The 27,566-nt window shown below is 42.8% G+C and overlaps 1 protein-coding gene across 3 annotated transcripts in view; it reads left to right on the forward strand.

Annotated features, from left to right (window-relative positions):
• PLCE1 (phospholipase C epsilon 1) overlaps window positions 1-27,566 on the forward strand; it is a 369,052-nt gene that overhangs the window by 331,550 nt on the left and 9,936 nt on the right. For 2 of the 3 annotated variants that reach the window (XM_069568060.1, XM_069568062.1), the window contains 10 exons: window positions 1,424-1,465; window positions 2,378-2,499; window positions 3,444-3,561; window positions 8,655-8,786; window positions 9,904-10,194; window positions 16,043-16,206; window positions 17,496-17,757; window positions 20,021-20,139; window positions 22,283-22,411; window positions 24,067-24,276. In XM_069568060.1, the coding sequence (XP_069424161.1) occupies window positions 1,424-1,465; window positions 2,378-2,499; window positions 3,444-3,561; window positions 8,655-8,786; window positions 9,904-10,194; window positions 16,043-16,206; window positions 17,496-17,757; window positions 20,021-20,139; window positions 22,283-22,411; window positions 24,067-24,276 (1,589 nt within the window). The remainder of the gene's footprint in view (window positions 1-1,423; window positions 1,466-2,377; window positions 2,500-3,443; window positions 3,562-8,654; window positions 8,787-9,903; window positions 10,195-16,042; window positions 16,207-17,495; window positions 17,758-20,020; window positions 20,140-22,282; window positions 22,412-24,066; window positions 24,277-27,566) is intronic. The other variant, XM_069568061.1, reaches the window with a different exon arrangement.

A 27,566-nucleotide genomic window follows, 5' to 3' on the forward strand; every position in this document is an offset into this window, starting at 1 on the left:
TCTAATCTGTTTCCACCCCCAAATATAATCCTAGTCTCTGTCCATTGAATAATTGTTCTTAGTAGTAGTTGATTGCTTCATGTGCTCAGCCACTCAGTCGTGTTTGGCTCTTTGTGATCCCAAGAACTGTAGCCAGCCAGGCTCCTCTGTCCATGGTGATTCTCCAGGCAAGAATACTAGAGTGGGTTACCATGCCCTCCTCCAGGGGATCTTCCTAGCCCAGAGATCGAACCCAGGTCTTTGGGTGGATTCTTTACCATCTGAACCACCAGTGAAGCCCGAGAATATTGGAGTGGGTAGCCTTTCCCTTCTCCAGGGGAACTTCCTGACCCAGGAGTTGAACCGGGGTCTCCTGCATTGCAGGCAGATTCTTTACCAGTGGAGCTACCTGGGAAGCCCTGACTGCTTCATACCATCAACTAAAAACTGACCTGAAATCCTGTCAGTTAACACAAGGGGCATATTCTCTAATTGGGAGACTGAAAAAGGGTGATAACAGGAAGGAGTCAAGATCATTTCTTATATCCTATTCCTCAAAAGCTGTGGGAAGATCCTCTGAAGAAGAGAATGGTAACCCACTCCAGTATTCTTGCCTGGAGAATTCCATGGACTTAGGAGCCTGCCGGGCTATAGTCTATAGCGTCACAAAGAGTCAGACTCAACTGGGTGGCTAACACCTTCACTTTCACTTTTCTGAATCCATTGAAAGGAAGTCAGGCTGAAAATTCACCTAGGTAGCCCAGTTTATCTCTGGTGACAGCTCTAGTCCTCAGTTTTCCCATATATAAAATGAGCAAATTTCTCTAAAACCTTTTTTTGGCTATAAAACTGTGACAGTTCCTGGGAACTATCTGAAAATTACTCCCAGAAAATCTAAAGGAAGTTGCAAATGAGGCTCATTTATTTCAGGAAGTACTACTCTGGCTTTTGGCCAGTAAGTTCTTAATGAATATTTATTCAATTAAATTTTATTAAAGCGACATCAATTAATTTTTCCCCAACCTTGCTGTACATCTTAACTAGCGTTGAACATGCACTATAGATTTGAATTTACAACTTTATATAGACATTCTGTGACTTCATATATATGAAATCTAATGATTGTGTGATTCTAACATTAATCGATTTCTAACCATTCAACATGAAGTGTTTTGCAGACTGTTAGGACCATCAGTAACTGAAAATATGTAGTGTGAATGTGGCAGCATGATTAATGTCAACAATGTTTGCACTTCTTCTCTTGCTAGTCTTTGCATCCCTTAATAGTCAAACTATTAAATCAGTGGAAGAGTTCTTATTTCATTTATCTTGTAATTTAAGCTGTTGTTATTTATGCTTTACTTCATACCTTAATTTAATTTTATCTGGCTTTTGGCCTTAATTTCCTTACTGTTATCCCCTTTCTGATTCTGTTTTTCTGTAGCAGACGTCCTTACTGCTTCTCCCGCTCCTAACAGTCAGGAAGGTAAAGCCATTTGAACCTGGCATTTTAACTGCATGAATGTCGGCATTCTGTTTCTTATTGTTTAGGTCCGATTCGCATGTGACACTTATAAGAGTAAAAATGTCATTAACTGATTGATCTCATTTATTTCTTGGCAGCCTGCATGGCCCTGATTTGGTAGAAGGATATTTTGGTCTAAGCGTTTGTGGTCTGATGAGATAGTAAATTGTGGGTGAGAAATGAGCTTTCTTGCTTGTCATTTTAAAAGAACATAATCATGTTCATTTTCCTAAAACCTTTGAAGTCATTTTGAATAGAAATACCAAAGCAAGAGCAAAGTATAAGATTATCCATCATACTTTGGAAATGTTTAAATCTATCTTGATTCCTCACCTTAAGATTTTCCCTTCATCAATTGATAGACAATTATGAAAACTTTACTTCCCAATTAAGTATATTTGTGAAAACTGCATGGCAAACAACAATGCCTTTTTCCCCCTCTGGTTTTGACATTTCTAGAGGTAAAAGAAAATAATAGCTTTATTTTTAAGTAAGAGTGATTAAATCATGTCTATACCATCAAGAAGTGATTCAACCACTCAGCCTTTCCCAAACTTGTGTGCTGAGAGCTTCTTGACAGGGTATCTTCCATAATCTGTGCACAGTTCTAATTGTCTGTATGAAAATGAATTTTCTCATTTAGATTATGTCTATATGGTACCAAAACTCCTGGTAAGTTAGTCCATTCAATCAAAGATGAATATATCATTTAACAAAATTTTAAAATTTAAGCCATTATTTTGGTAACATGTAGTCAGCACCTCAGTCTTACAGATAAGCACAAGTACCTGGATATTCTTGGAGTGATGTATAGACACAACCTTAAGTGAAGCTTCAGTGCTTATTCACTAAAGCCTGCCAACTCATTTTCAGACAACATTCTAGAAGACAGACCTGAAAATAAGGCATGTAATGACAAACTTCAGTTTGAGTATAATGAAGAAATTCCCAAGAGGATCAAGAAAGCAGATAACTCTGCTTGCAACAAAGGAAAGGTAAGTGCGTGGTTTCTGTTCGATTGCACTTGGACATGGTATTCTTGCCAGTTTCAGACAGGTTTTCACTCCCTCCCTATCCCTTCCCTTCACCTTGCCCCTCACTTTCCCTTGAATGCCAAAGCCCATACAGTGATGATATGATATGACAGAAATTCCCCCTTCTGTCATTTATAGAAAGTCATTTATTCATCCAGCCAGTACCTACTGGAGGTGTGGCGTGTGGTAGGCACTAAGGTAGCACAGGAGGTGATTTAGCAATGGAAGTAAACATGTCAACAGTGCTTGGAAATAATTACAAAGAGCAGTGATTACACATTGTTATCAGATCATCTGGAAGATGAAGTTGAGAAGCAGATGAAAACAGGGCATTCAGAGCAGGAGGACAACCTGGTATCTTTAGTGAATTGCCAGAAGTTTTAAAGTTGTTTGGGATGACCAAGAAGATGAACAGGGCTGACTGGGAAGTGTTAGCAGAAGGAGGACACGAAGAATGGAAAAATAAATGAGATACCTGGACCCAGTCCTCAAGTGCCTCGCAGTGTTAGACTCCGAGCAAATCGATAGTTGCACTGACATTGTTGGAGAACAAAATGACAAAATATGCCAAAAATTTGAGCCACAGAAGATACATACTCCATCATCTATTTGTTCAACAAATATGCATTAAATGTTCTACATTTAAGACCCTGAACTATGTGCCCTTCGGGAAGATGAAGAATGTTAGACTCAGCCATTGCTCTCAGAAAGCTTTTCTCTAGGGAAGGTGTTAGAATGTGTATATGGATAAGACAGAGTAAGTGAAACACATGTGTATACGGATAAGACAGAGTAAGTGAAACACACTGATGACAAAGGAGAGGAACAAAGAGCTTTGGGGATTCAGAGGTAAGTGATCTGATCAGTACCTTCCCTATAAACCAGTATCATTGTTCCCTTGATAGGTTTATGACATGGAACTGGGAGAAGAATTTTATCTTCCTCAGAATAAAAAGGAAAGCAGACAGATTGCACCAGAGCTTTCTGACCTTGTCATCTATTGCCAAGCAGTAAAATTCCCAGGTAAGAGTAGACAGTATCATTTATAGCATTTAAAGATATCAAAAGATACAACAAATATGCTGTTTAATCAGGTATTGCAAATGGTCTCAAAATAACTAAACTGTGTTACAGAAATCACTGTTACAGTACCTTCTAAATATTTATTATTATTATTATTTGCTTTGATGCTGATATGGATAATTCCATAATATTATCATTTTTCAGACCATATCATTTCTCTTCATAAGTTATTAATAATCATAATATTCATAACAACTAATAGCTAAAATTTATTAAGCACTTAATTTTAAGTACCAGGATTTGTATTAAATATTTTACATACATCATCTTAAATGACTTCATAATAATTCTATGAGTAGGCAGATTTATCCCTATTTTTACATATAACAATCTGAGAGAGATGAAATAATTGGCCCAAGGTTTCAGAGTGTATCAGTTAAGACTCTTTTCTTTGAAAGTGGCAGAAATTGGCATAAGCAAAGAAGAAATGTATTGACTTGTGTGTTGAAAAATGAAGAGATAAACAAGTTTCAGATACACCTTGATCCAGGGCTTTCCTCTTTCCCCATAGGATCACCCCGTTGACTCTCACTGGGTCACCACTGTGTTGGCCCTTTCTCCTTCACGGTGGCAAGGCAGCTACAGCAGGCCAGCCACATGCTTCTAGATTCAGTATGAGTCTCTTTCAGAACTTTCAGCAGCAGTTTTATTTTTCATTGAATCTTCGCCCATCCCTGAGCCAGTCACTGTGATCAAGGACATGCAATGCTCTGACAGTCTAGGGCAGTGGTTCCCAATCTTTTTTGGCAATAGGAGCTGGTTTCCTGGAAGGCAGTTTTTCCATAGACAGCATGGAGGGAAGGGATGGGAGAGGAGGGCAGAGAGGAAGGCTTCATGATGATTCAAGAACATTACATTTATTATACTGCTGCTGACCTGATAGGAGTTGGAATGGGAAAGGGCTGTAAATACGGATGAAGCTTTGCTCACTCACTCACCTGCCACTCACCTCCTGCTATGGGGCCCTGTTCCTAACAAGTTACTAACCACTGCTAGTCCATGTCCCAGGGATTGGGGATCCCTGGTCTAGGGCTTATGTCATGGGCCCATCCCTAAGCTAGGTGGTGGGTCTCCACCCAAACTGCAAAGATCAAGGACAAAGTTTCAGGTGAGGTTTCCCCCATTGGCCATTTTTAGAAGTACAAGTGAACTTAAGCTGATAAACCATTGCCCCAAAAATGTGCATTTCAGTTAATAAAGGATAGAATTCTGATTCTGAAGCTCGCCTGCCTCCAAAGTCCTGCTCTTAACCCCAGAGCTGCCCTCGTGTCTTGTTAGGGCGTGCTGTCAGTGAGCTTATCCAAATGGAGCAGCAGAAGGCAGAGGGCAAACAGGAAATTCATAAACATCTGGAAGTCAGAAAAATTCATCTCCTCATATTAAGAAGAAAGATTCCCTTGTACAAGACTTCTGAGGACAGGAAAGCAGCTGGCATTGGGGCACCCATCTAAATGTTAGTAAGCAGCTTGGATGAACTTGACCTAGAGAGGGAAGTTAAAACCCCAACCCTCATTTTTTTAAAAGGTGGTCTGGATGCAGATCCTGCTTCCAGAGGCTTTATCTTAAACCCCAGTTCTCATACTGTGCCCTGCGAATGGGACAGAGGTCTTAGGCTATTAAAAAATTAGATAACCAGTGGTCTCTTCACATATCAGAGGAGGAAAAAAATCATAGAATTTTCTCAATTTTAGATTTTCTCTTGTAAACTGTTTTTAAACTTTTGGCAGCCGCTACTGCTTATCTGCTAGCAAATTCTGTTGAGGAGGATAAGAGTGAATAAGTAGCCAACAATGGCAACCCACTCCAGTAATCTTGCCTGGGAAATCCCATGGACAGAGGAGCCTGGCGGGCTACATATTCATGGGGTTGCAAAAGAGTCGGACACGACTTAGAGACTAAACAACAACAGATTTCAAAGAAACGAAAGAACCCGGCCACGTAGGTTCAGTTTCACAGGTCCTGACTTTCTATCTCCTGAGTACCCTATGACCATATCTGCAGTTAGTGAAATTGTTCTTATCATGGGATAAAATTCTTTCACTGTCAGTGAGCCTCATGGCCTGCATGTCCCTCATCATAGGAACAAATGTGAAGACCACTCCATCCAAGAATCATACTCACTGCATCTCTTGTTCTTTGTAAATTCAGCTGCCACTGCACCCAGAACGTTCCTCTGGCTTTGTCTTTTCCTCTCAAGCACTGAGTAAACAAAGAGCACAAGTTCCCAGAGATATTTGAAGTCACCATGAGAGATTACATTTCTCTGCTGATAGAGGATCATGAAAGGGTCAAAGGTCATTTGGTACAGTTTCTGACTTGAGGCACAGGCAAAGCATGGGGTTGTTTGACTTGTTTTTAAAATTTCAAGTGCAGTAAAAGGTTAAACTGCTATTTATGTAATAAAAGAGGAAATATGAAGTATGTTTTTTGAAACAAACAAAAATTCCAAATGTGCTGTTTTTTAAAGTGTTTAAATAGTACACATCCTTTATAAGTATACTATATTCTAACCCCCCCTTTTTTAACCATTTTTTTAGTAGTTGAAGTTTCTCACATTTTTTTCCCCAAATTTATTTCCTTTCTCATAATGACTAAATTGCATTGCCAGAATCGTTGTCATAATAGCTTCTGAATATTTATTGTCATTATGATTTGTTTGGATAATTCAGGAGGAAAATACCCTACAGTGTCCATTTCTTTGAGACACAACTTAAAAAATTATATGAATATAATAATTTTTTAAAGTGTTAATTTTGCTCTACTGTTGATTTAATTTGCTACATCATCAATTTCAATACATCTCATCTTTCACCATCCCAAGTCCCTTCCCAAGGAGCCACCATGCAAAAAATTCTTCAGAGTAGGGAGGTACCATGAAGACCGTGGGTGCGTCCTTCCCCAGATCACGGACCTGTTTCACTGACAGGGCTCCACTCCTCAGTGACCTTGGCCGGGGCAGTGCTATAACTTCTCTGCACTTTGGGTTCCCTACTGGTGAAAGAGGCATAACTTGCAAGGTTGTTATATAAACAGTTCTAACTTGCAAGGTTGTTGTATAAATTAGCAATAAGGCACACAGTGTGAATAGCACACTCTCCAGAAAATAATTGGTTCTCTGCAAATGGTTGTTGTCTTGTCATTGGTGAACAGACTTACTGGGTTCGCTAAGGGTCCCATTGCTCTTTCGATAACTTCTCTGGGCCTCTCCAGATTCCTTCCCTTTTCTTGATCATTCAGCTTTTGCTTCCTTGCTTGCTCACCCCACCCCAGAGAACACCCAGGCTCCTCAGAGGGGGGCCATGTACCCCTGGGGGATGTCAACATGTGCCAGGGTGTGTGCAAAAACCCCAGAATGAATGCAGCCCCTCACTCCAACCCTTTATCAGTTTTACTTGGGAGAAAATCCATTGTTACATCATTGTGTAGAGGGCAAAATTGACAAAAAAGTTTTAAGATAAAGCATAAGAATTCACTAGTTCAAGACTGTGCATCTTTGCAGTTTCAGATACTTCAGAGGAACAAAAAAACATGTAGAAGCCCCACAGCTACTATGCACTGGACATTTTCTCTGAACAGGACACTCTGCTAAGTATGCAGATATACATTATCTCATGTAATCCTAACCAGGACTCTCTTAGAGATGACGAATAAGTGGTGAGAGAGGTTAAGTAATTTGTGTGAGGTCGCTCCACAGGGAACAGGGCTTAAATTTCAGAGTCTACACTCTCATTGAGCTCAGTTGTGTCCGACTTTTTGCAGCCCTATGGACTGTAGCCCACCAAACTTCTCTGTCCATGGAATTTTCCAGGCAGGAATATTGGAGTGGTTTGCCATTTCTTCCTCCAGGGGATCTTCCCAATCCAGGTATCGAACCCGCTTCTGGGTCTCCTGCATTGGCAGACAGAATCTTTACCACTGAGCCACCTGGGATGCCCACACTCTTATTAAGCACTGCTTAATCCTGTCTTCTCACATGATATTCTTCGAAGGTTTATTTTCATCTTAAAGCGGCCTTCCTGAATGCTGCTTCAGGTAAAGGAATTACTTGCTAATGGTACAATTGTAGAGAGCAGGACCAGGCTGAAGGCGACTCTGGTTTCACTGTTGCCTTTACATCCTGCCCAGGAGCCAGGTTTGCTTGGTGTGAATTTGTTTCCTCATTCAGCAAATACCTGTGAAGTTCCCAATGTGCCCTCACACTGACCAGACAGGAAGGATCCAAAGAGTGGCTAGACCAGCAGTGAGGAAGAGGAGCCCTGAAACATAGTTATCAGCATAATGTTTCCCATTTAATCCTCAGATTAACCCCATGAAAGAGTTCCTATCATTGTACCCATTTTGCAGATAAGGCAGCTGAGGAACCAAGAAGGTAGATGTTAAATCAAGGTTCTTATGGGCAGGAATTGATCCTGGACAGCTATGATATGAGCTTCCCAGGTGGTACTAGTGGTAAAGAACCTGCCTGTGAATGGGCAAGAGACTTTAGGGACTGTGGGTTTGATCCCTGGGTCAGGAAGATCCCCTGGAAGAGGATATGACAACCCACTCCAGTATTTTTGCCTGAAGAATCCCATGGACAGAGGTTCCTGGCGGGCCAGAGTCCATGGGGTTGCAGAGAGTTGAACAGGACTGAAGTGACTTAGCACACAATTATATGACAGGCCTTTGGCCATTCTTTCATCTCTCCAAACTGTGCTAATTAGGTTCTGGAGTCTGATCTTTTAGGCTCTAAAAGAATTTTTTCTTGCAGTTTTTCAAAATCTTTCTGTTGCATAACCAAATAAGTATGGGTGTGATTTTGTGGTCGTCTTGTAATAATCCTGTAGGTCTTGTCCCATTTGCCTACAGAGAGAAAAACTTCACTGTCATTACTTGCAATGCTATTATTAATCGTGCTAAAAATGCTAGTAGATCTTCTGTACTGAGTTAGCAGGGAGTAGTAGGACTTCAAAATAAACATTAGCAGGGATGGAAAATGTTGAGTTCCCTTGCTTGTAGTTTTTGGCTTATTTATTTTCATTTTATGGGAACAGGCCTGTCAACTCTAAATGCATCTGGCTCTAGCAGAGGAAAAGAAAGGAAAAGCAGGAAGTCCATTTTTGGCAACAATCCGGGCAGAATGAGCCCCGGGGAGACAGCACCATTTAACAAAACATCTGGAAAAAGTAAAGTCACCTTCTGACAATATCTTTGCCTGATTTTGCATGCTGGAGGATTCTGAGATTTCACTAAGCACTTCCCTGGAAATTTTTAACCTTTTTTTTTATATTCATGATTATTCTTATTATATAATTGTGGTGTAAATATTTTTTTAATTATAAAATTATTCTCTTAACTTCCTAAAAAATAGTCTTTCACTGAAGATGTTCTAAGAGTGTTTGCCTCAAAAGTAAAAATTGGAGCCACCTTGGAACCTTCTCATGGTTCTTGGAACTGCAATCTTCCCCATTATAATTCCAGAAGATATATCCAGTTTATGTTTAATTACTTTTTATTGTCAAAATCATAAATTCTCATAGTTAAAAAACTCAAACTACAGAGTACTATTAAAGTTTCTTTCCACTCACAACATCCCAGTTCTACTCCCCAGAGGTAACTGCTATTAAGTTTATTATGTTTAGTTCAAGAAAAATAAGATTCTTTTTAAGATAATCCAAATGGGATATAACTGGACATGTATAACTTTTATATGCACTATAGCTTTCTGCATAGCTTTCTGTACATATAATCTACCTTATCCTCCTTAATGTCCCTATGGTATTCTGTTGTGTGGATATATTGTCATTTATTTAACCATTTCTCACTGGTAGAACTTCTGGGTTGCTTCCTGGATTTTTGTTGCTTTGTGTGTGTGTGTGTGTGTGTACTGTAAAGAAAATACTGCTAGAGTGAATACCTTGTATATATATTGTTTTATATCTGTGCAAATATATCCACAGGACAGATGAGGTACTGAGGCAAAGAACTTTAGGGATTTTAATTTAAATTGGTGTTACACTTATTTTCAAACTCTATAGCTATCCCTTTTGGGGGGAAGATCTAGCTGGCTTTATTATCTATTGACTCGTGAATGGGTAGCATTCCACCTCGCAGGTGGGAAGGCACACCCTTAACAGCTGTCGTTTAGTCTCAAGGTGGTGGACTAACTCACAGGTAACACTCAAGGTGCACGCCGGTGGGTCATGTGCTGTGATTGTAGCCTGCGATGTTGTTCAGGTTTCTCTTTCTAAAATATCTCAAGTGTTCTGCACTAATCTGAGGCTAATCTTTGGGGGGGTTTAGGTTCCTGTGAAGGAATGCGACAGGCCTGGGAGGACTCTGCTTTCTCCGTCAACCCAACCACGTCCCTCAGCGCTATCATTAGAACTCCCAAATGCTACCATATCTCCTCACTGAATGAAAATGCCGCCAAACGTCTGTGTCGCAGGTATTCTCAGAAACTGATCCAGCACACCGCCTGCCAGCTGCTGAGGACGTACCCGGCTGCCACCCGCATCGACTCCTCCAACCCCAACCCCCTCCTGTTCTGGCTCCATGGGATACAGCTCGTGGCACTCAACTACCAGACAGATGGTAATGGGCCTGCTTCTCCCAGAGCGCCTCTCCCCTTGCTCCTTTGCATCTTACATCTCAACAAAACACATGTTTTCAAGGGGGCAAGAGTGCCAGCTAGGGCCTATGTGAGGGTGAAGGTACAGAAGACAGGAAAGAGAAGAGAATCAGACACAGAATTGTACTCTTGACTTTTCAGAGTTAAGGCGATAGGGGAAAAAACCCTCAAGGAGCCCTGAATAGTCTCTTGTTCCTGCTCCATTTTTAAAGCACTTTTAATTTATTATTATTATTATTTGTTAATTTATTTATTTTAAATGGAAAGAAAGAACGTGAAGTCGCTCAGTCATGTCCGACTCTTTGTGACCTCGTGGACTATAGCCTACCAGCTCCTCCGTCCATGGGATTTTCCAGGCAAGAACACAGGAGTGGGTTGCCATTTCCTTCTCCAGGGGATCTTCCCGAGCCAGGGATCAAACCTGGGTCTCTCAATTGTAAGCAGACGCTTTTAGAGTCTGAGTCGCTAGGAAAGCTTCATGCAAAAGCCTCTGCCTTAATTGGAGAATAATTACAATACTGTGATGGTTTTTGCCATGAATCAACATAAATCGGCCACAGGTATACATGTTTCCCCCCCCATCCTGAACCCCCCACCCACCTCCCTCCCCACCCCATCCCTCCAGGGTGCCCTGCTTCATGCATCAAGCTTGCACTGGTCATCTATTTTATATCTGGTAAAGGACATGTTCCAATGCTATTCTCTCAAAGCATCCCACCCTCTCCTTCTCCCACTGAGTCCAAAAGTCTGTTCTTTACGTCTGTGTCTCCTTTGATGCCCTGCAGGTAGGATAGTTGGTACCATCTTTCTAAATTCCATACATATGCATTAATATGCAGTATTTGTCTTTCTCTTTCTGACTTACTTCACTCTGTATAATAGGCTCCAGAATCATCTACCTCATTAGAACTGACTCAAATACATTTCTTTTTAATTAACATTAAATAGTATTCCATTGTGTATATGTATTACAACTTCCTTATCCACCCATCCGCAGATGGACATCCAGGTTGTTAGAGCACTTTTTAAAAATAGGACTGCTATCAATAGAGCTGTGTCCAATTTGTTTTTAAAGACCTGTTGGGGTAGAGATTTCTTAACACTCTTTAGTAACTGTCTTGGAGAAGGCAATGGCACCCCACTCCAGTACTCTTGCCTGGAAAATCCCATGGACAGAGGAGCCTGGTAGGCGGCAGTCCATGGGGTCGCAAAGAGTCAGACACGACTGAGCGACTTCACTTTCACTTTTCCCTTTCATGCATTGGAGAAGGAAATGGCAACCCACTCCAGTGTTCATGCTTGGAGAATCCCAGGGATGGGGGAGCCTGGTGGGCTGCCGTCTCTGGGGTCGCACAGTCGGACACGACTGAAGCGACTTAGCAGCAGCAGCAGTAACTGTCTTGCTCATTTCTTCTTCTTGCAGTTCTTCTCATTTCTTCTTGTAGTAGGGTCTTTCCAAACACTTTGCAAGTTAATACGATTTTAGCTTCTTCTCATCTCTTTGAGATTGAAATGGAGATGAATGGTCAGCGCTCAGCGAGCAGCTAATGCAAAGGACACAAGTCTGTGAATTATATGAACAGAGATAGCAGTGTTTGTACTTCTCTGTCCATGAGATGCTCGCTGGGGATAACGGATGAGGCTGGAAACTCCAGAGTACAAGCCACCTTTAACTGCGTGCTGCTCCCTGTGCTCTGGGCTTCCTTGGTAGCTCAGGTGGTAAAGAATCTGCATTCAATGTGGGAGACCCAGGTTTGATCCCTGGGTCGGGAAGATACCCTGGAGAAGGGAATGGCAACCCACTCCAGTGTTCTTGCCTAGACCAAGGAACCTGGTGGACTATAGTCCATGAGGTCGCAAAGGGGGAGACTAAACAGCCGCAGCCTATGCTCCTTCTTGACCCTTGTTATCTCATTTAATCTCTGAAACAACCCTAAGAAGTAGGAACCTTTATAATCCCTATTTCTCAGATAAGCAAACCAAGACAAACAGCAATTAAGTTACTCAGGGTCACAGAATGACTTAGAAATTCAAGGACTCTCAGAGCTTAGAGGATAAAGCGCTGTGGTTCCACTTAGATGTGAGGGGAGGAGGGGAGCAACAGCAGATGAAGAAAGAGCAGATGAGGAACATTTCCTCATAGCTCTTGCAAAAATCAGATTCTTCCCTTTGAACAGTCAAGCAGCCTGCAGCTTCCTCTCACGTGCACTGAATCAGATCCTAACCAACCGTGCTGACCCATCCACCACGGTGTAACCCTGTCTGCAGCCAAGGTCAGACCACAGCTATAGCTCTGGGATCAGCCAGCCACCTGGCACTGGCGCCACCAGAGCCCAATTGTGGCCAACCCTGGTTAGAGACATCAGTCATATTTTCTTGCCCTTTTTACATTTGCTCCTTTCAGTTGAAATTGAATAAGATAATGCAGGTGAAATACCATATTTAGCATAGTGCCTGGAGTGCAGACAGCATTCCACAAACATTAGCTCTCATTAAGTATTTTTGATAAGTTATGAAAACAGTATGATTTGGACTCGCAAGTGGAAATAATAGTGAAATATTTTCAAAGCTGTAAAAATTTCTTTTCAGTCTGTCCCAAGTGGCTTGTGGGTTTATATCTCTGGCCCTGTCTGTAGCCTTGTGTCCACTGGCGCCCTTGGTTGAGATGATACAGAAATATTTTAAGTGAACTGAAATAACTAGCTAAACGGTTTTCTCAAGGAAATGGAAATGCACTTGGTTTGGGACGTGTCCTTCCTCCTGAAGTGCTGAGGCTGGTGCAGACACACTGTCTCCACTGATGGCAGAGGGAGCCACAGCTGAAGGGGACACGGGAATGGGGCCCTCCTCAGGCCTCCTCGTGGTCTGGAAGCACGCACGGAGGCTGCAGCTTGGCCTCCACTCATCCCTGGAGGCTCAGCCTTTTTCCCAAATCAAGCTGGGGTGCGTGTTCCAGCTGTCTCACTCAGGGGATGCAGGTGGCTATGTCATGTAATTGATCCCCAAGTTTCTCTGTGTCATCCTCCAACCCAGGAGGGAGTGCTGCCACAGATCCTCTCTTGATCCAGTGCAGCCAGTAATGATGGAGCCTCTTCCACGCTGGACGAACCTCACACTACATGCAGTTTCAGTTCATCTGTAAAAATGGTCGTCTCGCGCACTGGGGGTAGAGCCTAGTTCAATCCCTTGCACACAATAGGTGCTCAATAAATGCATGTTGTGCTGAGCTAACACTGTCTTTATGAGCCTCAGCAGAACCTATCATTCTTGATTTTTGGTCCAGATCCCTTCTAGGTATTGCCAGGTGAATTTCAAGTCCAAACAGACAGATAAGAGTCAACATTGGAATCACTATTTTTCAATTTTTGGGAAAAAAAAAAAAAAATTCCTGGGTTAGGGAATGCTTGATTTTCCATGAAATATCCCAACCAAATAACAAATAACCCCTTCCCCATACCCCTTGTAATAATCCAAATATGTTCCACGGGTCATTTGCCTTAAGCTTCCTGAATTTCAGGGGACCCTGGTGCCCCAAAGGCATGTCCATGGACTTAGGGTCACTTCTTCCCAAGGTTTCTAATGGCTCCATCAACTCCAAGAAGGTCTGCAGTGATCTGAAACCAGGAGTATCCCAGGTCTACACTCAACAAAACCAGCTGTTAAGTTTGGAAACTGACCTGATCCTGATATGCAGACCCTGGTTATTATAGGCAACAGCCCCTCAAAGTTCTTTCCATTTGGGTCAGAATGATTCTTCCCTCATGTCCCAGGACCTACAAGTATGTAGAAATGCAGCCCCAAGTCAAAAGAAAAACTTCTATTAATATTTATTGTGCTTTCCTGAATGATCGTCACACACTTTCTGATGACTTTTTCAGACCCCAAATATAGCGTAATGATTATGAGAATGTGTCAACTTCACACAGGGTTTTTAATGACTAGAAGGACACAAAGGTAAAGGAAATGCTTAATGTGCTATCCCATGCATTGACTAAGAGGGTTGATGGAGTTACATACATCTGTGCACGTTCATTCTTGGTTAAAACAGAGGTTTTAAAACGATAGCCCTAGTTGAAGTTTGGGGATCACCCTAGGGGGCAGTAGGAGGGCTAGATTTAAGCCCCATTTTTATTCTAACTGAGCAGCTCCATGTGGATCTGTTTTACATACCAAATCACCAAGTGAGATTTCAGTTAGGAAAAAGTGCTTTGAAGTTTTGCAGAGCTACAAAGATAGACACAGTGCCGATGAAATCAGACTTCAAATCTAAATGAGTGTGGACAGCGTAATCACGATTCAGTACCTACTGTTTATTGAGCACCTTCTATGTGCCAGAGGCTGGGGTAGGGATTTTTGCACATGATCCCGCTTATCTTTATGACACCCTTGCGAGATGCACATTATATGGCCCAGTTCTTAAGATTAGGGAACTGTGAGTCAGGCTGCCTGGGTTCAAACCTTATCATTCACTTCTTGCTAGCTAGATGCCTTGGACTTTTTCACTTATCATACCTCAGCTTCTTCATCTATAAGAATGAGAAAAATGAAAAGAATCTACCTCTTGGGTTATCGGGAGGCACTAGTACACACAAGTTCTTAGAACGGGGCTTGATCATTTGACCTATCCCCACCCACATCTGTGCTCCTCTGTCACAGGATAGCCTGGGAAGAGAGTTTCCTCCCATTGCAGGCAAGACCGTGGTCCCCAGTGAATCAGGCACATTGGGGCTGGTAGCATCCACTGCACTAATTTTATTGATAAGGGAAACAGAGGCTCAAGGAGCTTTGATGTGTGTGTAAGACATCTGACCCCAGAAATGCCTGCAAATAATCCTGGCCAACCCCACTTATGGGGAAATTTTTTTACTCACACAACAAGGAGAGAGAGGCCAACTTCTCATCACTCTGCAGGGCTTACTTGCCACACTTTTCCTTGATGTTGGTCCAGGTAGCAGAGTTCATTCTGCACATGGAAGGAATCTGCCAGACGGGACACTTGTCAGGTGTATCTCATAAACTTCTTGCTCACTTGGAATGCAGCTTTTCTGCAAACTTGTGCCATCAGATGAGCGTTTGGGTGTGTACAAGCCCCAAACCTTGCAGGGATCCAGCCATTCATCAGACAACTCTGCCAAAGGAAATCTGGCAACAGAAGACTGGAAGCTGTTGTGAGGGTTCCCAGAGTGTATTATTGAGGGGATTGTAGACATAATGTGAATCACATGTGATAATAATTGTTTTTTCATACTTAACTACAATTTAAAAATAGAGGTAGAAATACTGTAATTTATGAGTTGAAATTGAGATTTCAAGGAAAAGATATGTTTCTTTGGCTCTTTTCTGGTCTTTCTTGGATTCTTAAGATTTTATCTTAACGTTTGAAAAGGCAAGAATTAGTCGTACGATTGTCTGCATGCTTTGGTGTTTGGAGATAAGAAAATGCCATGATGCCTTTCTAAAATTCAGTATAAAATGAAGTATTTCAAAGATTAGTTTTTGAAAGGATGTTGCAAATTTTAACTTGCAAAAGGAGTTTTAAGTGGCAGGAGTTTTTTTGAACGGCTCCTGGGTTGAAGCAGGAAATGAAGCATATCTCATAGACAGTGAGCTCCACGAAGACTGTGGGTATCTTGTGTCTTGGTCCCCATTGTATCTCTGGTGCCCAACATGAGCTGACACATAGTAGGCACTCAATCTATGGAGTGCGTGGATAGTTCTCTCTTCTTCCTGTTTAAGTTTAGAGAAAATCGGTAAAGTCTGTTTGTAGGATGACACTTAAGCGACCAAATAACGAGTGATGCTATTTTACAGATCTCTCTTTACATTTAAATGCCTCCATGTTTGAGGCCAATGGTGGCTGCGGTTATGTTCTGAAACCCCCAGTTCTGTGGGACAAGAACTGTTCCATGTATCAGAAGTTCTCCCCCTTGGAAAGAGACCTGGACAACATGGAGCCTGCCATCTATTCCTTAACTGTAAGTCTGGCCCCTGTGCTCCCAGGAGAATATAAGAAGGTGTTTAAGCCCTACTGAATATGAACTGCTTTTGATTTCAAAGCATGGCAAAACTCTCATATCACAATTTTGTTGGTGCAGATTTAGTTCCCAGAAGAATTTCTTGACTTCTCAGAAGGCAGCAGCTGGGGTTTAGATGCACAGTCAGCAGGTATTATACTTGCCAGAGCCCAGAAGGCAGAGTGATGACCCCTCTCCCCCACTTCCACCTCCACGCTGGGATGGTAATTCTGTCTTCCAGGGTCCTCAGAATCATAACTCTCAGTGCACCCCATAAAAGCTGAGGTCCTTGTTAACGCAAGTCATCTTAAACTCTAATAGGCTCTTATAAAAAGTAAAACAGGCATCAACATACAAATCAATTAAACATCTTCCCTCCTTACAGTCATTCCTGGCCTTTCCTTATTCCTTTTATTGTCTAATTAACTAATTGTCAGAACTACACAGACTGCCCGTAACATCAGAGTCCTGGTAGCTCATTACTCAATTTTATTTCCAGTTTCTCCCACTCCCTCTTAGCTGAGGACACAACCAAAAAACTGAATGGGTGCTAGAAAAGACAGGGAGTGATGAAGTTATCCTTTGGTCCATCTTTAGATCTCGTCTGTTTCCCTCCCAAGGAGGAATGCCAAGCAGTGTCTGCTCACCACACCTCACACCCCCCGGGAAATCCCACCTCACAGATTATCCTACCACCAACCTGCATTTCCTCTTTCCCTAAGGCAGGAGAGCAGTAGCTGCTTTTCTGTGTGACCATTTCTGCTAGACTTGAGTATAGCTTCATGCTGATAGAAGGCTACGAATTTCTAACAGCCTTCCTTGTGACTTGACCCAGAACTTAACTATTTAACAAAAACATTTCAGAGTTATAAAAGATACACCTAAAACACTTTGAAGAGAATTTTAGTAACACATTTGTGGCTTCACATTTAAGGTCTTTTTTTTCTCAACTTCTTGACAAACAATTTCATCTTAATTGTGTGGCTTTTTGAAGATGTTTCAGTATATTGACAGTTGAAAAGTTATAGTTAGGTGAATGCTGTTGACAAAATAGACTTTCCCATGATTCCAGTCATGCAATTTCCCATGATTCCAGTCTCTCGCTCTTTTTTTTAACAGCCTTGTTAATCATTTACTTGGTCCATTCCAGAAGGTTCTTTGTCTTTCTCTGCAGAGGGAAGCAGTGAGGCTCAGTGGTGACATCTGTTTCTTTTGCAACCCCAGTGACTTTGATGCTTTCTTCCCCTCAGGTTGTCTCGGGGCAGAACGTGTGCCCGAGTAACAGCACGGGGAGCCCGTGTATCGAGGTCGACGTGCTGGGCATGGCCCTGGACAGCTGCCACTTCCGCACGAAACCCATCCACCGCAATACTCTGAACCCCATGTGGAACGAACAGTTCCTTTTCCGGGTTCACTTCGAAGATCTCGTATTTCTTCGTTTTGCTGTCGTGGAGAACAACAGCTCGGTGGTCACTGCTCAGAGAATCATCTCCCTCAAGGCTCTAAAGCGAGGTAGAATCACTGTCAAAAGTTCGTGATCATTGTAGCTGAGTGATGGGTGCCTGGAGTCCATGACACGCCTCTCTCTACTTTTGTGTATGTTTGAAATTTTCATATTAAAAAGGTAAAATAAGAGGCAGAAGAAGATAATGCAAATTTGAACACTGAGCATACCTCAAAAGACATTTTTCTTTTACGTTATTCTAAAGTCCAAGGTTATTAACAACATCTCTTATAAAATGTGGCCTCTGCCACCTCTGCCTGTTTGTTTCAGGAGCAGTGGTCCTTGTGTTCTTATTCCCATATATCCCTCCCCAATAGCTCCCGCTGCACCCCTGGTATGTTTAAAGCTGGAACTGTTGTAAGGAGAGGAAACCAAGAGCAGGGAGGGTTGGATTGTGCTGGTGGCTTCAGTAGGCTGAGGTTGGAGTCGAGGCCTGGTGGGAGGCCATTGTGGGAAGCCAAGGGTGGGTTTGGGTGCAGAGCAGGGAAGGTGGAGAATCCTGAGCAAAAATTAGAGCTGTTGTCTTGCTGTCTGTTGGCTTTGCCACGGCCCTTGGGGAAACGTCAGCTTGTCACACCTGTCCAGAATGTCCGTGCACTGCTTCTCAAAACTGATGTGCAATCAAGTCACCTGGGCTATTGGTGATAAAATGCAGATCCTGATACAGTGGGTCTGGGGCTTGAGATTATGCCTCTCTAACAAGCTCTGTGGATGCCCCTGCTGATCTCATCTGAGTATCAAGTTCCCAGTACATGCTTCCTCCTGCACATTTTGCCAGCCTCTGAGCTCCTCCAGCATGTCACAGTCCCCTGCTCTTTAGTTGTTTTTTTCCTATTTCTTTTCTCCATTGTGTGAGTAGCACATGGTCATACTCACTGTGTTATGTCATAACACTGACTGTGTTAGTCAGTTCGGGCTGTGTAACAAAATACCGCAGACTGGGTGTCTTACATACTGCTACTGCTAAGTCACTTCAGTCGTGTCCGACTCTGTGCGACCCCATAGACGGCAGCCCACCAGGTTCCCCTGTCCCTGGGATTCTCCAGGCAAGAACACTGGAGTGGGTTGCCATTTCCTTCCCCAATGCATGAAAGTGAAAAGTGAAGAAAGTGAAAAGTGAAGTCGCTCAGTCGTGTCTGACTCCTAGTGACCCCATGGACTGCAGCCTACCAGGCTCCTCCATCCATGGGATTTTCCAGACAAGAGTACTGGAGTGGGTTGCCATTGCCTTCTCCGATAACAGAGGTTTATTTTGTCAGCTTTGGAGGCTAGAAGCCCACGATCAAGGTTTCCACAAGTTTGCTTTCTACTGAGGCCTCTCTCCTTGGCTTGCAGAGGGTCACTGTCTCACTGTATCATCACAGGGCTGTCCCTTGGTCGCCGTGCACAGCATCTGGTGTCTCTCCGTGTCTGCCTTCCGATTCCCTCTTCTTATAAGGACCGTTGGTCATGTTGGATTAGGCCCCACCATCATGACCCAACATCACCTCTTTAAACCCTATCTCCAGACACAGTCACCTTCTGAGGTACTGGGACTTAGAGCTTCAACACACACATTTTAGGAGGACACCATTCAGTTCCTAACAGTTATTATAGAAATATGATGAAGTACAGAAGAACAATTTTTAAAAAAATTATCCATCTTTCTATTTCTTCAAGATAGTTACTTTTGGTGTAGATATTTTACAGGCTTTATTTCTCTGCCCATGTGTATAAATATTAACAAGAGTCTTCCTACTAACCTTAATGTTTTGCAACTTACTGATTTTCACTAATATATGTAGTGAACAACTTATCAGGTAAATAGATATACATCTTTGTTACTTTATAGAGTTGCATATTATTGTATTTTATACTTGTACAAACACTCACACTGTAACTTCTTTAACCAACTCTCTATTGTTGGAACACTTTATTACCACTAAAGCTGTTCTAAGAGGAAATATTTGCAGAACAGTGACTCTAGAGGACTTGATACAAGAATGATCAGATTTTCCTACTATATGGTGTTTAAGTTTAAAATTTTCATTTTGAATCTAAGTTTAAAAACAGCACTTGGCAAGGTAACTACAACCACTAAGTGGCCCCAAACGGTCCCCAGGGGCAGCGCTCTGGGAGAAAAGGCATCTGTTGGTCACCTGCGTGTTGTCACCCCTGCCCATCTAAAGGTCTTATTTCTCCCTGTCATTTACTGACCTCCCTGGGAGATCTTCTCTGCAGAGCTCTGCAATGCATGGCTAACAAGCTTTTCCCAATTCTGCATTGTTCCAGGATATCGACATCTTCAGCTGCGAAATCTCCACAATGAAGTCTTGGAAATCTCTAGTTTATTCATAAACAGCAGGAGGATGGAAGAAAATTCCTCTGGTAATACTGTGCCAGCCTCTCTGGTAATTAAGTTATATTTCACTCAGCATATTTGTGGGAATTGCTACACCAGAGGCAGGCTTTCTTGTGGTCCAGGAATGTGGTCCATTCGGATCATAGATTAGGTGGCTATGGATATAATTAAAACAATGGCTGATACCTGACACATTCTAAGCACTTTACACATATACTGACTCACTTGATCCTCACTAACTTCCTGACATAGCTATTAGTATCATCTCCATGTTACAAAGGAAGGGGAGTGCTGAGTACACCTGAGGTCACACAGCTATAAACCCAAGTTCGTCATCTAGCGCCATACTGCTTGCCAGGGAAGTGAGCCAAAAATAACAACACAGGGAAAAGGCTAATTACACAAAGCCTGCTAGGAAGCATCTTGATACTTCTAGAAGGTTCAGGTTAGACCAGGAAAATCCTTTGCTTCGTCAGTAGTGCAGAAGCAGATGTCACAGGCGAGCAGGACTGGGTGAACAGCCAGGCACTGCTGGCGACAGGTAATTCTGCATGCGCAGCAGTACCCTGGCACCTGAGGAGACTCAGCACCTGCACCCTTGGGAATGGGAGAGGAGCACTGCAAAAAGGCCCACCATTGCAGAAGCTAGGTTTTAACAAGTTCCCCATTGGTTAAGGTCCATTGGTAAAATTTGAGAACTGATGGTAAGGTCCATCGGTTAAAAGTTTGAGAACCGTCGGACCAATGCTTACCCTAGTAATGCAGGGTTGTTTACCGCGACAAGGAATTCTGCTTTGATTAACTGGTTGATTCCACTGTGCTCGCTCTTGAAAAATTGAAGGGTGTCCGTCCATTGTCCCTTTGCATGTTTAGTAGTCTGCTCACAGCCACGCCGATCTTTGGAAGTTTATTTTGGTGGGGGTGCGGCTGCAGTGGGTCTCTGTTGCTGCACACGGGCTTTCTCAAGTTGCAGCAAGCTGGGCTACTCTTCGTTGCAGTGCCTGGGCCTCTCACTGCAGCGGCTTCTCCTGTTGGGGAGCAAAGGCTCTAGCGTACGGGCTTCAGTAGTTGGGTGCTTGGGCTTAGTTGCTCTGCCGTATGCGTGGTCTTAGTTCCCGGACCAGGGACCGATACTGTGTCCCCTGCATTGGCAGGTGGATTCTTAACTTCTAGACCAGCAGAGAAGTCTGGTTGCACCCATCTTATACTTCAGTATAGTCCTAACAACCTTTGAAAAGCTGCCTTCTGTGCTTACGGTGGCGCCGACGTCACTGCTGCCGCCATCACCTCTGAGCAGCCCTGCTCTCTCCTCTGCTTCTCTCTCCCTCACCGCAACGGTTTCTTCTCTCTCTCTGTCCCTCACCTTGTTTTCTTAGGTGTTCCTCATTCTCCCTTCAAAAAGTGATGGAGGTTGAGTATAGCATGTTGGCCAGGAGAGAGGGGTGTTGCCTCTGCCTGGTGCCTGCCTGTTACCCTCCCTGCCTGGGAAGCAGGGATGGTCTGCCTGGTACCTGAGAGCAAGAATTAGACGGTAGTGTCCCATTCTGGGTTGTCCACTTATTCTTCTAGCTATTCTATTCTAGAAGCCCCCCACCTTGAAGCCAGGGATGTCTTATTTCTCTACAAAACCCCAGAGCCAGGCATAATGTCTGTTTCATTGTCAGCCTTCCATAAATTATTTTGTATTTTATGAATGAATCTATCTCAGTATACAAACTGCTCAAAGACCTGAGAGTTACACAGCTCCCCAACTCTTCCTAACAAAAATACTTTTTATATTACAATTATTTGTGTGCCTGGACAGCAAGCTCCCAGAGGCCAGAATATTTTATTTATCATTTTACCATCGAAATTCTAGCCCAGTGCCCCGAGGACACTGTTGAATGTCACTTCACAAGTAAGGACTGACATACATTTCAGACAATATCAGTCCCCTAAATATGATGGAAAGAAACACTGTTATTTAAAATAAATTGCTCTTTTGGTGGTATGCTGTGAAATATTCCTACTAGACTGTTAAGGAACATGCACCATTGCCTAAAACCACAAAAAGGTGCATCTGGTTGTAAAAGGTTGGCCTTATTTTGCATGTGTCCCTGCGTGTACTTCTAAGAACTAGCACTTCTGTATTAATGTAGCCTAGAAACATGAGAATGAAAATGAATGAGAAACTTTATGATCTTCCTTGACAGATGTTTAATACAGAAGAAAGAAAATGCTTGCAGAGTCACAGAGTCACAGTGCATGGCGTCCCAGGCCCAGAGCCTTTTACTGTCTTCTCTATAAACGGAGGCACTAAGGCAAAGCAGCTTCTCCAACAAGTAAGTTCAGAGTCTATAGTTAAGAAATGGTTCTTTGAGAGGCATCTCTAGGTTAACATCTTGTCCAACATTTTACAGCTGACTCAGTATCAGAGAAAGCAGCTCAAAGTCTCAAATTTCATAGATTATAAAACAGATACTACCAAGAGGTTTGGGCTGTTTTGTTTTTGAACTTTGGTGTCTACTCTCACAAAGCACTCTTGGGGTTTTGGAGACAGTGTAAAATATGATGATGAAAAGTAAGGAAACATTTCCATGGACCACCCATAAAAAGCAGCACATTACTGTCCACATGAGTAATCCCAGGGCTGTGGAGCAGGACTGGAGAGGGAGTGATGCTGGCCATCTCATGGAGGTGACAGTGTCAACTGACCTACTCCTGGAAGCTTCATGCCCTTAATTGTTGCTGAAGTGGTAGCTGCCTTGCCCCACAAAATCCACAGTCCAGCATCAACCTGAGACCAAGGTCTGGGGTGAAGGGAGCAGAGTCTTCCTGAGAATCTTCTATCCCACTGCCAACCCATCCCTAGGTCCTTCCGCTTCTCTGAGTGAGACCAATCAATCACCAAGTGCTGATTCTGGTCACTGCATGCTCGCACGGTCGAGTGGATGCCTGAGAAGGATGTTTGCTTGCTCCATGCCGGAAGTTGGCAGCCTTCTCTGGCCACTCCAAGTTCCGCTTTTGCCAGTAACCTGGATAATAGAAAACCATGTGAAAGAATACGTCAGTAAGAGTAGCTATCATAATGTCTAGTATTTACCAGGGCTTCCCTGGTGGCTCAGGCAGTAAAGAATCCGCCTGTAATGCAGGAGACCTGGATTTGATCCCTGGGTCAGGAAGATCCCCTGGAGAATAAACCCACTCCAGTATTCTTGCCTGGGGAACGCACAGAGAGAGGAGCCTGGCAGGCTCTAAGTTATCCGATGCACCTGGGTTACATTTTACAGTCAGTGCCTCAGTCATAAAAGGAAACAAAATTAAGAAACAAAATTGCTACTCTTACTGTTTCCGCTGTATAGATGAGGACACTGAGTGTCCATGGGGTCAGATATCTTGGCCAGCATCTCATAGCCAGTAAGTACTGAACACAGGCCTCAGACCCAAGTCTGTTTGGCTCCCCAGCCTGGTCTCAACCATTTCAACTGTCAGAGTCAGTAGCCAATAGAGAAAACAGGCCTCTAGGCACACTGTCAAGACTTTATTGAAAGGGGAATTCCCAGGAACTTAGATCAGATGAGATTAGAAGATGATTATTTCTAACGTGAGAATGGGAGATTATCTTGGTAAAAGCTGGACTGGGTTCTTTGCCTTTGGTCTTGTGTTGCAAGATTACAAAGAGCTAAGTTCATAGATTGAAAAACCTAAAGTTTTTAATTCATTAAGAGCTCTTATTCCATCAGTGGGAAAAACAGTTTTGCTGGCTGGCAATTATGAATAAATTGTTTCATTGCCCAGAATGAACATAAACAATTCTTTTTGGACGTAAGAGAATTCTAAGATCTTCCAGAAAGAGTTATGCAACACTGCAGGGTAGGTTTCATTTATAAATTGCAAATCAAACTTATCTGAACCCCAAGAGAGTAGACTTGTTTGGGTTTAAAGTTTTTGCTGCTCTTCAGAAGTGTGCCTAAACTGGCCTTTGCTCTTTCTTTAGATTCTCGTTATGGATCAAGATACCAAACCTATTGCCACAGACTATTTTTTAATGGAGGAAAAATATTTCATATCTAAAGAGAAGAATGAATGTAGGAAACAACCATTCCAGAGAGCCATTGGTCCAGAAGAAGAGATCATGCAGATTTTAAGCAGCTGGTTTCCAGAAGAGGGATATGTTGGCAGGATTGTCTTAAAAACCCAGCAGGAAGTAAGTGTGTCCTGGGGCAGCCTACACAGTAACAGCTCGTATGTAACTCACTACCTCACCACTGGCCGCCTCCCTCAAATTCAGAACTTCTTGTCACTGCAACTTGCTTTATAGTCTTAAGTAAATGTGGAGAATCGATTTTATTCTTCTGCACATATTCAGAAGGTTAAGTTATAGAAATTTGGTTTAAAAATCATCCCTTAGGAAACAAAGGGAGAAAGAACTCAAAGGATTCCTTCAGCATGTCATCAGTGTAGCGTCCAGTGTTTTACCTGGGTGTGTGAAGACCTTGCTGTAAGGGTCACTACTGTGTAATGGAAGGTCTGTAGGCATTTTGCATTTGGGGGTTGGTTGCCCTCCCATTAGTGCCTGTTCAAGTTTTAGCTAATAAAAAGTTTTTTTGTTAATTCATGAAACAACAGCATTTCTTTGAAAATATTCCATAAGATTACACAAGGTAAGAATAACCTCTCAGCTTTGGTCTGAATTTGTTGCAGATTATATTATGGTCCCTAATATTCCCATGATCATTCTGATAATGGAAACAGTACTGTCTGTTGACTCCAGACTGGGGGACTCCTAATGGGGTTTGCTGATGGAGCACTTTTCTTTTAATAGACTTATGCTGCTGCTGCTAAGTTGCTTCAGTCATGTCCGATTCTGTGCGACCCCATAGACGGCAGCCCACCAGGCTCCCCCGTCCCTGGGATTCTCCAGGCAAGAACACTGGAGTGGGTTGCCGTTTCCTTCTCCAATGCGTGAAAGTGAAAAGTGAAAGTGAAGTCGCTCAGTTAATAGACTTATATCAGCCCACTAATTGACTGCCATTTTTAAAAATGACATATAAGGTCATTACATAGATAATAATGCCTTATGATAAATCAACAATAAAGCAGTTGAAGCAGTTCAGCAATCTGATTAAACAAGTATTTATTGAGCACCTAATTGTGCCAGGCCCTGTTCTAGGCACATGATCTGCCTCTTGGGGGCATGAAAAGGAGATGGACTCATAAAATGCCCATTGCTGGTCCATGCTTACTAGAACACAGAGATGATAAAGAGCCCATTTCAGCATCGTGTGCTATTTTTTCACTCTCTACGTAACTATGAACATGGCCTGCAGCCTCACTGCCCTCCAGCTTCTCTAGGAACCAGAGCCTCTGTGTTCCCTCCTAACCTTGTCTTAGATCATAAAAGGACACTTCTTGTAAGCCAAGAAATGTAATTATCTCCCTAGCGTCTTCTCATCAGACAGGTACAAAGTACTAAGATGGCGGAGAAGCAATTCTAATCATAAAAGCTGTAGAAGAAAATATCAGAGGGCTTACCTTGGCTTTTGAAGCCATCTTTTATTTCTCTCTAATTTTTTTTTCCTATTTCTAATTGTCACATGTAAAAGAGTATTGTAGGGACTTCCCTGGAAGTCCAGTGGTTAAAACCCCATGCTCCAAATGCAGAGGGCACTGATTTGATCCCTGGTCCAGGAACTATTAATAAGATCCTGCCTGCCGCATGGCCTAGCCAAAAAAACCCAAAAAGTATCCTAGAAGTGACAATTTCAGTGAATTTTTAAACATATTAAAGTTAATATTTATTGCATCATGATTACAGTGTTTAACGCTCTCAAGCACCCAATATTTTGAATCATCTTATGATATAATGCAAACCATTCTACACAAAGGAAGCAGGTTCAGAGAGGTTAGATTATGACAGGGTGAGAAGTGGAAAGAACTGAAGTCTTATGGCTTCCCAGCCAGTATTCTTTCCACCACCCCATGCTGCCCAGGCTGGAGGTGAGTCAGTGCTCATGGGTCCTCCATGCCCAGCACCATGGGAGGCAGTGAGCAGCAATGGGCGGACTGCCGAGTGTCACGATGGGTCTTCATCACAGGGTTGGAAGGACTGGGAGGCCAGGGCTGCCCCGTATGCAATTAAAACGTATACGACAATAGGCAGTAGAGATGTCAGGAATAAATGCTTAATAAAGGCTGGTGGAACAGAAGCATTTTGGAAAGAGAAGGCTATAGTAGAGCGGAAGGCTAACAAGCATTTTCTGATGAGTATAATGTAGCAAGGAGGTCTCCTTTTATATGCCTTGTTGAGAGGAAAGTTTTGAAATGACTGAAATATGTCTCAAAAGATAACAAATCATATTTCATGTATCTAGGCTTACCAGCTGCACAGTGACACACAATACGAATTTACTGATTGACTAAATGAATTCAGCACTTACTGAATGGAAGCAGAGGCTGGTATAATTGATAGATTTGGGCTATAAGTATTTCCACTTAGTCTACTCTGTGAAACTAGGAAGCTATGTAAGCAGTTTGTCTGTATGTTAAAAGTCCCCAAGCTGCTGTCTTTGACCTCTGATCCTGCCTGTCTGCTTTGTATAATTTTGTTGTTTCCTGGGCTCTCAAGCTGTTAGGTATCTTCCTATGGTCAATATGCTCTCCTCTGACGCCTCTGGATTTGAAATGAGACAAACCTGGCTCTGACAAATTAGATAAATGACCTTCAAAGTATCATCTGAATTCTGTAAACCTCTATGTCCATATTTGCAAAATCTATGATAGAAACTGGGCTTCCCCAGTGGCTCAGCAGTAAAGGATCAATGCAGAAGTCTATAGTGCAGAAGTCGGTGGAGACCCAGATTAGGTCCCTAAGTCGAGAAGATCCCCTGGAGGAGGGCATGGCAACTCACTCCAGTATTTTTGCCTGGGGAATCCCATGAACAGAGGAGCCTGGTGGGCTACAGTACATACGGTCACAAAGAGTCGGACATGACTGAAGCAACTTAGCATGCACACACGATAGAAACTACCCTGCTTGGCTCAAAAAATTATGAGACTCAAGTCAAACATGTAGACAAAATGTAGAAAAATGCTTAGTAAACTATAAAGGAATATGCAAATGAGGGTTATTGTTATGGTCATAATCTGTGGCTTCTAATGTGATTGAAAACAGCTTAAAAATCAATAAGCTCTGAGTAAGGCTCTAAGGTGGAGAAGGCAATGGCACCCCTCTCCAGTACACTTGTCTGGAAAATCCCATGGACAGAGGAGCCTGGTGGGCTGCAGTCCATGGGGTCGCTAAGAGTCGGACATGACTGAGCGACTTCACTTTCACTTTTCCCTTTCATGCATTGGAGAAGGAAATGGCAACCCACTCCAGTGTTCTTGCCTGGAGAATCCCAGGGACAGGGGAGCCTGGTGGGCTGCTGTCTGTGGGGTCACACAGAGTCGGACACGACTGAAGCGACTTAGCAAGGCTCTAAGGAGTGCTTAGAA

Source organism: Ovis canadensis, chromosome 22, assembly GCF_042477335.2.
Source record: "Ovis canadensis isolate MfBH-ARS-UI-01 breed Bighorn chromosome 22, ARS-UI_OviCan_v2, whole genome shotgun sequence".
NCBI classification, from domain to species: Eukaryota; Metazoa; Chordata; class Mammalia; order Artiodactyla; family Bovidae; genus Ovis; species Ovis canadensis.